General features: G+C 41.2%; 2 protein-coding genes across 2 annotated transcripts in view; one reads left to right on the plus strand and one right to left on the minus strand.

Annotated features, from left to right (window-relative positions):
- Positions 1–7941: 7941 nt before the first annotated feature.
- On the minus strand, positions 7942–12093 carry timm29 (translocase of inner mitochondrial membrane 29). The gene is made up of 2 exons (XM_033643741.2): positions 11865–12093; positions 7942–8958 (listed from the first exon to the last, which is right to left on the minus strand). Exons 1-2 carry the CDS (start codon positions 11968–11970, stop codon positions 8297–8299), a joined length of 768 nt encoding a protein of 255 aa, XP_033499632.2. The 5' UTR covers positions 11971–12093; the 3' UTR covers positions 7942–8296.
- A 211-nt stretch (positions 12094–12304) lies between these two features.
- The window catches only part of yipf2 (Yip1 domain family, member 2), a 49802-nt gene continuing 47637 nt past the window's right edge, over positions 12305–14469 (plus strand). Inside the window, exon 1 of the mRNA XM_033644543.2 lies at positions 12305–12565. The gene's annotated coding sequence lies outside the window, so the exon portion shown is untranslated. The remainder of the gene's footprint in view (positions 12566–14469) is intronic.

The following is a 14469-nucleotide window of genomic DNA, read 5'->3' on the forward strand; positions in this document are numbered from 1 at the left end:
ATTATGACGAACACAAAACAAACACACAAATACTAAGTTGTGATTTTATCAGAGTCCCAGACTCCCCAGTATTATTTATCAAGTCCCTGACTTAGATTTAACTCTTTAATGATTAAGATTAATCATCTCCTACCCTTTTAATCGGGTCCATCGGTCCGTCTCTCTCTTTGGTTGACCCTGTCACTGTCTCCCCTTCCAGCCGGTCCTGGCCTCCTCTTGCCAAAACGGGGTTTTAAGAACTCCGTGGTGGAGGTCTTTGGTTGTTCTTGAAAGGCCTTTAACAGGTCCGTTGCCTTTTGAGGAGATCAGTTATTGGGGTCCCTGTTCGGGCGCCAAAATGTCAAAAGAATTTCTTTGTAATGACCTTTAAAGCAATAGAGATTGGAGCCGAAGTATCAAAGTTTAACAAAGCTTTATTTTCTTGTACAAGAAGGAGCATTTCACAGTGCAACACACAAGAGGAGGTTATTTTGTTCTTATGTGCCTACTTCTGTTGGCTGTGTGCACTCTTTTTATCTACCTCCTACGCACCTCTTCCTAGTCTAGTCGTTAGTCTATTATGTCATCAGTCTTTTTATTTACACACGTCTATTTATCTTTACTGTATTTACAACTCCTGTCTTCTTCTATAATATTTACAATTTTTACACTTTGATCAGCAGTCCTATCGGTTCCTAACGACTCTTATTTCTTTTACTATCGCAGTCCTTTAAGGCTCCTAGCGATTTATTTTTCCTTTACTATCGCAGTCCTTTAAGGCTCCTAGTGATTTATTTTTCCTTTACTATCGCAGTCCTTTAAGGCTCCTAGCAATTTATTTTTTTGTCAGCATTCTGCCCGTGCAGACCTGTTTTCTAATGCGGCACCCCTGCTTTTGAGCTTGAGGTGCTGCGAGATTAACAGCGGTATCCACAGAATGCTTTTATGTATTATCTCTTCTCACGTGATTTATTTTCTGCTGTACTGTACTTGGCACTCCTTTTATGTCTTTAACACACACATTCATTCCCTCTCTCCGCACCAATGTCATGCTTATTGCACTAGATTACACACACACTCTCATTCACTCTTTCCGCACCAAGGTCATGCTTATTGCACTAGATTCAGTTGTCTCCAGCAATAAATCAGCTATGTCCCAATGTTGTGTTATCAATTAGCAACTATCACATCACACTTTAGGTTCTTTAGAAGAGGAATTTGTCAAATACCTCTGACCTGGGCGGCTCCCAACACTGCACCTCAGACGCACGCCGGTTTTAGGCAGAAAAAGGCTCTGCTTACGTTATCTGGTGGCCACCTGTACGTCTGGTGTGCAGCCCAGTGCCCCCGGTCTCAGGAGCTGACCTCCTTGCCCTCCTGGCTGGCTCACCACATGATGAAACAGAATTCGGGGCCCAGAATTGGGCCTGGTGGGTCCTGACCTCGTCTTCAACTTTTAGACTACTAGATGCTACTCAGATCCTAGGTACTTTCCACTTTCGTCCTTGAACATCAGATCCTATCAGATCCTGCATCTAATACAATACACCGATGAGTGTGTGTGTGTGCACATCGTCCTTGAACATCAGATCCTGCATCCAATACAATACACCAATGAGTGTGTGTGTGTGTGTGCACATTATGTGGATACATGAAACAATAAACCATGGTGTGACTGGTTATGATCAAGCAGAGTATACTGCCTGGATATGTATTTTTAAAGGTCAACTGATACTAAAGCATAAGACTAAACAGTTACATTACACTACAGGTGCTTTCCTGCCGAAGTCAATCACTAACTCCTTTGTCTTGCTGGCATTGATGTGAAGACGGTTGACCTCACACCAGTTGACAAAGTCCGTGATGACACCCCTGTACTCCAGATCATTCCCCTCTGACACACGCCCAACAATGGCTGTATTGTAATAAACCTATTTTGATACAAGAAGTAGGCACCTGCATGGGAGTGTAAAGTGCACAGACAGAAGGAGGGGCCCACGAAGGTAAGTCAAAAAAACAATCAATTTTTATTTCATAGCATTAAATTCATTTAAGGAACAGCTCCGCTAGCAGATGAGATCCTGAATGAACCCTAGGCTTCTCCTCAGAACCACCTGTCGACCAGTAACATGCACGTGTACAGGCACAAGCCAACGACCCCCATAAGGCACTGCAAAACTGTCACTGCACTGCAACTCAGTAAACACACTGCAACTCACACTGAGGATAAACCCCCGCAGAGCACGTCACCACATTGCACTACAAAACACATCAAATCACACTGTGGGCTATGGGCCCCCTAAGGCAACTGTAGATACGCCTGTGGCACGCTCGGCTCTCCCTAAGAGTGAAATGCTGCTCTGGTTAAAACCACTAACAATAACACACACAAGAAAACACTTTAACACACAGACAAATGATGGTTTAAAAGCTACTTATCTCTCCCAGGGTTTGAGACCCTTCCCCCGGGGTCTGAGCTTCAGCGCGGGACGGCCACTGGCAGTAACTGTGGTGGGGGAACCGGCCAGTCCAGCGCAGCGAGGCGACTCCACAGGCTACAGGAGAGCCTCTACACACGGCTGGAGAGCGGACAGAAGCACTCCTATGGTCCCCACTATCCTCCCCGTGTCCCTGTCGGATTCAGGAACCTCTCCCTGCTCCCCCGCTGACTATCTTCGCCGCCGGCAGCCCTAAACAGCGTGCAAACGGCACCCTCCCCCCGAGATCGAGTGCACAACAACCACTGTTTGGCTGGGCTTTAGCCCGGTAACGCTCACCAAGCTCCGCTCCCCAGAGACAACTGCCGCCCCTCTCTCTCCCTCTTTTCACTCTTACCACCCACACTCACAGCTGCAATCACTTGGCTCATCACCCTCAGTGCCAACACACTCTTCCCGAGCAACGCACCCGGTTCCTAGCAACGTCACTCACTACCGTATCATCAGAGAACTTCTGGAGGTGGCAGCTGTCCGTGTTGTATCTGAAGTCCGATGTGTACAGGGTGAAGAGGAAGGGGGCGCGGACTGTCCCCTGTGGAGTCCCCGTGCTGCAGACTACCACATCAGACATACAGTCACGAAGCCTCACATACTGTAGTCTGCTGGTGAGGTAGTCGATGGTCCACGCAGCCAGGTGGCGGTCAACTCCAGCTCCTTCCAGCTTCCCCCTGAGCAGAGATGGTTGTATTGTATTGAAAGCGCTGGAAAAGTAAAAAAAAACAAAACATGACTCTCACAGCACTTCCAGTGTTCTCCAGGTGAGACAGTGATCGGTGGAGCAGGTAGATGACTGGGTCATCCACCCCAATGCCTGTCTGATATGCGAACTGCAGTTGGTCCAGTTCTGTTCTAACCAGGGGTTGGAGGTAGTTGAGTATAATCCTCTCCATGGTCTTTATCAGGTTGGAGGTCAGGGCTACAGGTCTGAGGTGGTTGGGCTCCCTGGGGTGTGCAGTCTTTGGTACAGGAACCACGCAGGAAGTCTTCCTCAGGACAGGAACCTTCTCCAGACTGAGGCTGAGGTTGAAGATGTGCAGAACCAGTGAAACCCTGAGTTCACCCTGTCTCCTCCCTACTGCCGAGCCTGAAGCAAGCTGTCAGACAGACATGGGTTGTTCGTATGTAGGAAATCTGATCGATATCGAGGCAGAATTAATTCACAATGCTTTATGCCTTAGATGTGCTGTCATTTCCCAATGAATATCTGTTTGAACAGTACCGTTTTTCATTAGACTCACATGCCACACATATCAAATCTGACACACCACAGACGTGCGCTCTCATCAGAGCACGTGTTTTTGCAAATGGTAACTTTTTATATGATATTGGTGATGTTTTGCAGCCTCTGCCTTCTTTCTGTAGGCTGAGTAGAACTCAAATGTTACTAAGCAGGATATTAGGCAAGAGGACATATAAGTTGAAACAGTATTTTTTTTTTTTTTTTGGGGGGGGGGGTTAAATTACTAAGACCTACAGTACATAATGAAATAGCCACTGAATGAGGTTATTTAAGCTACTTTAATAAATCAAATATGAATAAAAATAAAGAAAGGTACAGTCATGGCCAAGTCAAATATGCCTTACCTGTTTGAATGATGTTTTTATATTTCATGTTAAGCTACTTCCAAGTGCGTTTTCCCCTGTGAGATTGCACCTACATGAAAATCAGAATTTATTCAAAATCACTCCACCACTTTTTCACCTGTATACTACGATTTTAATTAAGTGTGGTTAAATGTAAATTAATGGACTAGTGCATTCAAACTTACGCGACTTAGCGGTGTTACTTTTTTAACTAAATATATGCCCATATTCGCTGTAGGCATTCATGTCCACAGGTGTAAAATAAGTTGATCGCTTTTTCTCTCCGGTTGCCGTGGTGAATCGAAGTATCGGGGCTCCATTGATGATGGCTTTTTATTGTTGTGCACGCGTTTAACTCAAGGCCTGCGTTCCAAATAGCATACTTCTACTATATACTTTTAGTATGTACTGCAGCTGCCTTTAAAAAGTATGTAGTGTAGTATGCAGTGTGCATGCAGTATGCATACTATTGGGACACACTACATCCGCCATCACATCGCTCCCTGAAGTCCGACCCTCTTGCTCACTTCCGCCGCCGTCCGTAGCGCCACATTTGAATATTTTGTTTTGTTGTACTTTGGAGATGCAGCAAATCTCCTCTCGTCGAGCTCGCCAGAGTCGCGCATACTGTCGGAGGTGCCGGAGAGCTCTGTTGCTGTTATGTCGTAATGTATGTTGTTGCTTCTAATAAACTGACGTGTTCACGTAAACAGTCCCAAGCCTATTATTAGTGACCTGTCTATTGAACTAGTCACCAGTAGGCATATTAACCCCTTCACACACAGCTCTCTGTTGCTGGCAGATGTTTGTTGTTAAATATATTTACAGCTATGCAGCTGCTGGCACTATATTCTGTCTGCACGTGAGGTAGTCTTACATTCACATTACTTTAATTTGTAGTGTAACATACTTGCACATTCTTACTACATTACTTAATATGTATTTGACTTTTACTATTCATATATTTACTGGTCTATACTGCTCATACCTGGCCCATAGTGTATTCATATTTAGTCATATTCATTCATTATTTATACCACACTTACACCACTGCCTGTACTGGTAGAATCTTCTATATTGTAGTCATAGTTGAACCCTAACATTGATTATACTATAATCACAATTAAGTTGAATGTTGTAACCGTGTTCTTGCAAAACTGTATATGTGACAGTATATAATCAGATCATTGCAGTCCTAATATGTAGTGTCTTAGTATCTCAAATTAAATAAACCATGTATGAAAGGAAGTGTGGGCGTTGGTTGTACACGCAGCTCAGTCAGTGCGACGTAACTTCCGCTGCGCAAAGGATTGTGGGTCAGAATGGCCAAAGAAGCATGCTGACATGCATACTGCGAAATATGACTGGATGTAGTAGAATATCCTGGTACTTCTGGCATACTGCATCTGACATACTATGTATTGGGACACACTAATTCTTTTTCTGGCATACTAAATAGTATGGTAGTATGGGTATTGGAACGCAGGGAAGGTGTACCTACTCAGAGTTGATTGAACTAATTCAAATCAGCTGTTCTGGAACCGGATACTCAGAGTTTCCCACCTCTGGGTAAATCAACTCAGAGTTCAGGATTAGACTCAGGGTTTGTTGAACCTCCTACCTGGAATACCCCTCTGGTGCACTGAAAACAACCTGGAGCTCAACCCCTTAATATAGTTTCCCCCATCACCCTGTGTGATTCCCCAGCCAATGCTGGCCTGGAGTCGTACGCTTTCAACATGAAGTCGACTGTGGAGGATGAAAAACTTGCTGGCAAGATAAGTGAAGACGACAACCACAGTTTGGTGGTGCAAGTCTTTCCTCTGGCTCCTTCATTACTCAGGACCTCAAGTTGGAGCTGAACATCAGCTCCCTCATCAAGAAGAGGATACTCAGTAGAGGATGTCTACTCTGATTCCTCTGGTAATTAAGTTTTCCCATTGTATGCTTCTATATATTACTGTACTGCACCACTATGGTTCAAAGTAAAGAATTATACTTCTCAGGCTGAAAAACATATGACCTTATATTATACAACCATTGGTTCTCAGCCTTTTTGGCTTGTGACCCCCCAGAAAAAAACTGTGTGTAGTTGGGACCCCTCGTCATGTTTTAAAAGTCAGCGAGTTGTTGTATGTATGTGTACACACACATATGATTGATGATTTGTCAAATAATGATTATGTATTTATTATTATTTATTATTATTCTGAATGTGCAATGTAGTGATACATTCAGTGAGTTGAAAAAAATGAGTAAATATTTCCTACAGGGCCCAGGCCAGCTTTTCTACATTCACAGTATTCTGTAAGTTGTAGTGGCATATTTCCACTGTGGAGATACATCTAGAAATTAAAAAAGAAATAAAATGAATGGTGTAAGTCTGTGTTACTGATAATATAGTTTTACTGACAAACTACTAACTGTAGCTAAGGAAGCACCTGCCAACATGACACGCACTGACCTGACAAAGGTGTTTCGGAGATGCAGTACCCTGTTTCTACACTCCAAAGGCCTGGGCCCTGTTTCAAAAAGCAGGTTTAGTGAAAACTCTGAGTTACTTAACCCTGGGATGAGGGAAACCCTGAGTTTCTCTGTCTCCTCACTCTGAAAAAGCCAGACATGCCATTTCATTTCTTCATTGATTCAGTCCATATTAAAGCATGTATCAAAGTGCATTAATTAGTGGACTTTTACTGTCCGTTAGAATCAAAACCCTGTTTGGATCTTAGTTTGTTATGAAGGACCATCTAAACTTACCACTTTTGTGGTAACACTGTCAGTGGTTTCTTTGAACAGAAGTTTTCACCCTCACATTAAAGTATTCCACAGGATTAAGTCACCCCCAATCTCTATACACAGATATCAGCATACTTAGCCTGCTTGAGTACTCACAACAACAAAAAAATCAAACATATGAACAGGAATATAAATTGGTCTACAATGGGAAATAAGCGCTATTCGAATCTTAATGATTAAACAGCAAGGCTTTAATTATCCTATTAAACCATACATTCAGAGTTAACATAAGAAAAATCAGCAATTTTTCTGTCTCTGTCATTAGGTTAGATGCAGCACTGCAGGACTGTCACCAGGGTCCAGAGCCACTTCCCTCCTAGTCAGTTTAACGTCTGCCCAGTTATCATGAGCTAACACAAAAGCAGCTATCATCAGACACTGTGCCCATTAACATCCCATCGAACTTACACCAACACCAAAACGACTCAACTCTGTCGATAAACCTGTTAATAACCCTGAGATAACTTTAGACTTTTGATGCTAAGTTAGCCCTGTCACTGTGTGCATGTGTGCGCGCAGGTGGACTATCAACTGTTCCCCGGCATGGAGCTCACACTTCTGCAGCAGTAGTCTCATATTAAATATAAAAAAAGCAACAGCTAGACAAGGAGGCGCTAAGCCAAGCTCTCCTGAAATTGGATTGGACCCATTTTAAAGAGTGAAAAATACAAAAGTCATGTTCACATGAAGGAGGTTTGGCAGTAATTACTCAAAACATTGAACAAATGCTGATGTCCAAATCAAGTACTAGAGTACTTATTTGCACATCCCTAATTGATTTACTGTATTTAAAACATCAGAGGCAAAAGCCAGGTTTGGTGTCAGCGGCTCAGACTTTAAGAGAAGAGAGGATGCTTCCTAGAGACAAACATTTTCACACTCACAGCGCCAGAAAGTAAAGAAAAGGACAGTAAATGAAAATGTGTGAAAATCCTAAATTAAATAAAAGACAAGGCAAGGCAGGTTGATGGGATGGGGACAAATAGACATCACACATTGAAAATGCTATCTTAAAACAGCTGGTGGTCTGTATAAATATGTTAGAGTTGGGAGACAAGTGAGATAGAACAAAAGTAAGATATCTAGAAATAATTGACAGTTTTATTGATACATGGTTCAAAGGATAAATGATTGCATTACTTTCTGTGATACAAAAAACAGGCTGGAATAAATAAAACTAAAGACTTTGAAGAGGGCTGCTTTTACTATGATGAGGAAGCTGTGGATGTTTCCTCATTCCTTGGCCACTTGTGGTGGCAGTAAATAGTTTGGACAATTCATAACTGAAAAATGAGTTCTAAAAGTTTTTTGTTTTTTTTTTAAAATCCAGGACTGACTGTAACAAAAAAAAAAAAAGAATAACTACCCTTGTATAGTTCTGTATTCAGCATGTTTTTTCCTTGCAGTGTGAAATGTCTCCACAGCACTTCAGCTTGTTACTCTTTCAGTGTTGCTATTTGGCTCTCTTCACTGACACGCTCCTCCTTTATGTTCACAACATTTGTTTCTTCCCCCTCTTCCTCCAGAGTCAGTACTAACCAGGACTCTTTGTGCAACTTCTCATTCCTTTCCACCTCCCTAACACTGGGTGGCAATGTCACCTGCATGTGTGCTGGAAGGTGCTTGAACTCTTCCTCGTTCACATCACAGTCCTTCATCTTTAAGTCCAGCACCCACCAGCGGCCAACGAAGCCCACATCTAGCATCCGCTCAGGGAGCTCCCTCCAGGGTACCGACAGATTGGAGCACTGGGCTTCATACAGTGTGGTGTCAGGGTCGTAGTCGGCACAGTACACCAGAGAGAGAAGACCCAGGCTGGCATGACGGAGCCGGCCCTCGTTACGAAGCTTTACTAGACTCTGTATGTGGCTGTCAGAGGTCCCGTTGCGTATCCATGGGGAAAGCAGGCCCAGCTGGTTGGAGCACTCCAGCAGGGTGGCTTCAAAGGACGAGCAGTCAGGTTTAGTGTAGAAGCAGGCCCAGGTCCCAGCAAGCAGTGAGGCATATACAGACGCTTTGACCGGACGCTCCCATAAACCAACAACCACCTCCCAGGATGCGTCTTTGTAGTCAGAGAACAGGCTGCGACACCACACACCTACAGACAGAAGGAAGGATGCAGCACAACAAAGGACACTTAGTCCTGTGCGGTGTCTTTAACACACACAATTCAAAGCAATTTCAAGAGAGTGGTTACACAGTTTGGTGGTGAAAACCCAGTTTCTTTGTCCTATTTAATGTTTAGCTATTTCCTGGACAATATTTTTCAATTTCATGGCATTAAATCGATCCTCAGACTGAGCAGCACAGTCTCACAGATTCTGTTCTTCTCTCTGACTTTAAGGGAACTAAATATGCTGTTGATAAAAAAATAAAACTGGACACCAATTGTTTCTGTAGGTAAGCAATATTACAGGAGAGGGTGTGCTTTAACGTTATTTGTTGTACGACTGATGTGGTCAGGACCAAGGCACCCAAGGTGCTGTATTTATGTTGAGGGGCTCTCAAAATAAAAAACTTTTTGTGACTGTTTTCTCCATTTCCATGGTGTCCATCCTTTCAAAAACAACTTTTTCCACTGTGGTTACACTGTGACTGTCTGCACTCCAGCGGAGCACCTGCACTGACAAATAGCACCATCAATTATATTCCTTAAAGAAAGTTGATTTAATAAAAAATAAGACTAACTCATTTAGTTCGACAAATTACAAAGCCTAAATAACTATGTTGGTGAATTTCTGCAAATGCAGTGGTTAAGTTCAAGTTCTGAAATGGTTTTATTAAAGTTAAGTGTTTTATAAAAGGGTTCCTATAACAGCTGCAACAGCCACAAACATCAGAAGCATTTGTTAGTACGGATGCACCGATATAGACTTTTTTTCAACTGATACCGATAACCAATCGTCTAGTCACCTGCTTCTCATGGCCTATAACTGATAATTTCACATTTTTGTATTTTACGAAGTGTATACTCTGTAGTTGATGTACACCTGAGGGTAAGAAAGGCTAAGATGTGGTGAGAAAATATGGATGATTTAATATTCCATAGACCTGACCTAACCACATTAAAATGACATCACTATTGCTAACACAACAAAAACAAACAACGGTTCTGACTCTCCCAAACCTGCCAACATCAGGCTGTGAAAAAGAGGGAGATTTTCTGGGGTATTGTCAAATACTCTCAATGTCCCTGCCCCATATAACCCTACACTACAGATGAACATGAGGATGTGAATGTAAAATGACTTTTAATCAGAGAGAGAGAGGGAAATGATGAAGCCCAGTGTTACTGTGCAATTCTCTGTTGTATCAGTAAAGTGTATAAACTAAACTGCAGAATTGAGTCTCTACTAACAGAAACAAACAGTGACAGGTGACTCATATGAACAGGTTGAATGCACAACAGCAGGTCCTCTTTACATCTGGCATGAAATGAAAACATGAAAAGTTTATATCATCACGCTGCATTTTTATAAACACACCCAGACGCCATCTCAATGTCCCATGATAGATTAGCCTACAACTACCAAGTAGAATAACGATGTGCTATTGATTCACCTCACACATTAACACTCAGCTCAGACAAACAAGCTGCTGTGTCTCGAACACACACGCAGCCAGAGACAGAGATGTACTCCAGACTGGGTTGCCAGGTATCAATACAAATAATCATTAATTGTAGCATCATATGGCTAGCAGTTTTTCACAAGTTAAACAACAGTGTCAAGTCTTTTAAAAGCTTGTTGTTGGATACAAGCTGTTGCTGCTAATTAGCTTGTGCTAACAATCTGGAAACCATCCCTCAACACTGTGTCTTAACCTGGGTCGGGCGGTCGGAGATCAGATCCTCGGTGCAATCCTTTTGTCTTCCTCTGGAACTGTGAAAGACATCTACGCCGCAACAGGTTTTGCCCTCAAGACAGCATGCTGCATTTGTTGTTCTTCTACTCAGTGTTTACTGGTGGCTTGCAAACTAGATTTGAAGGTATATGTACCACCCACTGTGCTGGGTGTGTTGATGCTGCTCTTGTTAAGTCAATGAAAGCAGTCTGGCTTTGTATTATTGGCACTATTTATTGCTTATAATTTTAATTATCGGAATGTTGCATAATTATAAAAAATACCCCATTATTGGCCGATAATTTATCGGCCCAATATATATCGTGCATCCCTATATGTTTATAAGATAACCTGACAACCCATTTTTGGAGGCTTTCTGCTAATCCTCATTTCAGCTCATTTGAAATAAAGAACAGAATGGTTCAGATTAAAAATTTAATTATATTGATTGATTAATTAGTTTCATAAATGTTGACTTCTATTGGGCTTATAAATATTTGTTTACATATTAGGCTTCAAATTTTCCAGATTGTGACGAGTTTTACAATAGATTTTCACCCATATACATGAAAAACATACAAAGCATATGTTCTCAGTATGTACGAAAGCAACAACAGCAGCAGCAGCAGCAGCAGCAGCAGCAAGATGTACTGACGAAGTAATACTTTCACCACAGCAGGCGAAATAGATTCACAATCACTTGTGGGCAGATTGATATCTCTGAATTTTAACTGACTTGGTGTTATACTGTAACCATCAAGTGTTCACTTATTTTTTTGTGACAGTGTAACAGGTGCAGGAGCGAGTGTCAGGAGACGTTATCAAACAGATTCTTGATACACAGGACTGAAGTTATACAGGCCTGTATCAGCTGCTGCGATTAGTAAGTGTTGACCTGACTGATAACAACTACACTAATGTTTTTATAGCAAAAATACAAAGGGAACATAGTTACACATATTTGTGCTAATATTTGCAACATGCACACTGGAACACTGGAAAATACGTAATCATGTTTCCCTCTACAAACATTATAATACCAGTGGATGGTGCAGCAGGATTAACTATTGTTTACTTTAACATCATATCGAAAGCTACGTTGGCTCGTAGTGTCCCTGTAACCTTCCACAAAGCCTAACGTCAGCTGACTCTGTTTCTCACCCGCCTTGCTGTTTTTCAACCTTTCCCATCTGCTGCCTGTGACCGGAGCTGCAGCTGTGTCTGCTGCAGTGCAGAACATCCTCCTTATTGCCCGCAACGAAGCCATTTCACCAGGTTTTATTCACCGGTGCGGTCACCTCCACGCTGAAGAAACATCCGGAACTCACCTCACATAGAGCCAAAATGGCAACCGAAAAGCGACTCATTTTTTATCTTCCGACAGAAAGCAATACCTCGCAAACGTTCCACTTGCGATCACTTGAACACAAAGCGTATTAGTAACAAAGAATACATGAAGTTAAGTTTTTTTGTAAATTGGAAATGCATCCGATGTGTCGCTTAACTGTAAATCACACAGCACACACTGCATTTTAGTAAAAATAAATAAAAACTAATTTTTAAAAGAAGATCGTTCAAGTGACAGCTTTGTTTACGTGGTGACGTGTACCGGAAGACATGATAACCTGACCTGCATGACAGACAGCAGCTGCGATAGTTATGAACTACAGTTGAGAGCAGTGTACGAATATTTTTTTGTGTGAGTTTATTAACACTACATGGGCTGTGGTGTTTTATATTTACGTCAGCTACCTACACATCTTCAAACAGATGAGAAACAAGAGTGCTAGCATCAGATTAGCCTAGCTATTGTTACCGTCACGCATCATCATCTCCAGGGACATCCTGCTGTACAAGAACAGGTTGGTTTTTATTTTTTTCTGATCACGACCCAGAGGCAGAGTATCAACGTTAGAGCAGAACTGTAGGGTAAGATGGGTAAGATGCCCTCATCCCATTAATTCCTCTCCTATCCAATAAATGACACTAAATCTGCTCTGAACAACTGCGGTCCATTGACCCGTCATTTGTCAGCCGTCGTCAAGCCAGCCGCGACACGGATTTTTAATGCGTGTCTATTCATGGTATTACGGTAGGGATGGTGGAAACAGCCAGGCGTGACAGAGACGTCCGTTTTTCAGCAATGCATTCTCCCGTTTCTCCCTTTGATATACCAAATATACAGTGCATTGTCTTGCACATTATATGAATTTCAATTACAAAGTGTCAGAAGTTTTTCTGCTGTACTGTAGAGCTCTAAATTAAAAATATCGACAAACTTTTTTTTTCCTGTCACTAAATAAAATGCTTATTATATTATTCGTTTTATTAATCCACTCCTATTCTGGGTGACCCCTACAATGGACATATCATAATTTTCATGCAATTTTACTGTGGAGTTTATGAGAAATTTAAAAGGTAAAATCTGCTCAAAATACAACAAAATGTAATCAAAGTTTCCTAATATTAAATATTAATTAAAAAAAAAATCCTCAATAGGTAACATAAATCTTTCAATTGATTCTTGTTGTAGGTGACCCCCACTACATCCAGATCAATTTTCATGCAATTTTACTGTAGAGTTTATGAGAAACTTAAAGGTAAAATCTTGTAAACAATACTCTATAGTATAATCATAATGTCCTCATATTAAATATAATTTTTAAAATAAATCCCTAATAGGTTACATAAATCTTTAAATGGATTGTTGTTGTAGGTGACCCCAACTACATCCAGATTAATTTTCATGCAATTTTACTGTAGAGTTTATGAGAAATTTAAAGGTAAAGTCTGCTCAAATTGCAACTGAATATTTAATAATTTCCTCTGTAGCTGTCTTGCTACATTCGTGAGTTTTCCCCAGCACAAACACACAGATCCTCTGTCAGGTTTTTTTTAAAATTTAATTTTATATACTTTATTAATCCCCGAGGGGAAATTCAATTTTTCAATTTTTCACTCTGTTTGTCAATTACACACAGGTCCGAACACACACACATGCACAAACTGGACCTATACATGCACTAAGTGGAGAGATGTCAGAGTGGGCTGCCCATGACAGGCGCTCCGAGCGGTTGGGGGGTTCGGTGCCTTGCTCAGGGGCACCTCGGCAGTGCCCAGGAGGTGAACTGGCACCTCTCCAGCTACCAGTCCACGCTCCATATTTTGGTCTGAACAGGGACTTGAACAAGCGACCCTCCGGTTCCCAACCCAAGTCCTTATGGACTGAGCTACTGCCGCCCCAAATATATTAATATATAATATATTAATATATTATTATTATTATTATTGTTAATATATAATATATTATTATTATTATTATTATTATTATTATATATAAATAATATTAATTAAAAAAAAAAAGATTCTTCATAGGTTACATAAATCTTTTAATGCATTCTTGTTGTAGGTGACCCCCACTTTGACCAGACCAATTTTCATTCAGTTTTACTGTAGAGTTTATGAAAAATTTAAAGAGAAATTTCTGTTGAAACACATATATAAATAAGATACAATAGAATAAAAATAAGATTTCCCTTTGAGTTTGCTGTGCAGTGTCTACAGTGCATTTAGAAAGTATTCAGACCCTCTTCACTTTTTTCACTTTTGTTATGTTGCAACCTGATGCTGCAATCGTTTAATTCATTTTTTTTTTACATTAATCTACACTCAGAACCGCATAATGACGAAAATATAATAATAATGGACAGACTCCAAATGACAAAAAATATTGCCGTAAAAAGTGTAATTTGCGTCACAACAATAT

This window comes from Epinephelus lanceolatus, chromosome 18 (genome assembly GCF_041903045.1).
Source record: "Epinephelus lanceolatus isolate andai-2023 chromosome 18, ASM4190304v1, whole genome shotgun sequence".
NCBI lineage: Eukaryota > Metazoa > Chordata > Actinopteri > Perciformes > Serranidae > Epinephelus > Epinephelus lanceolatus.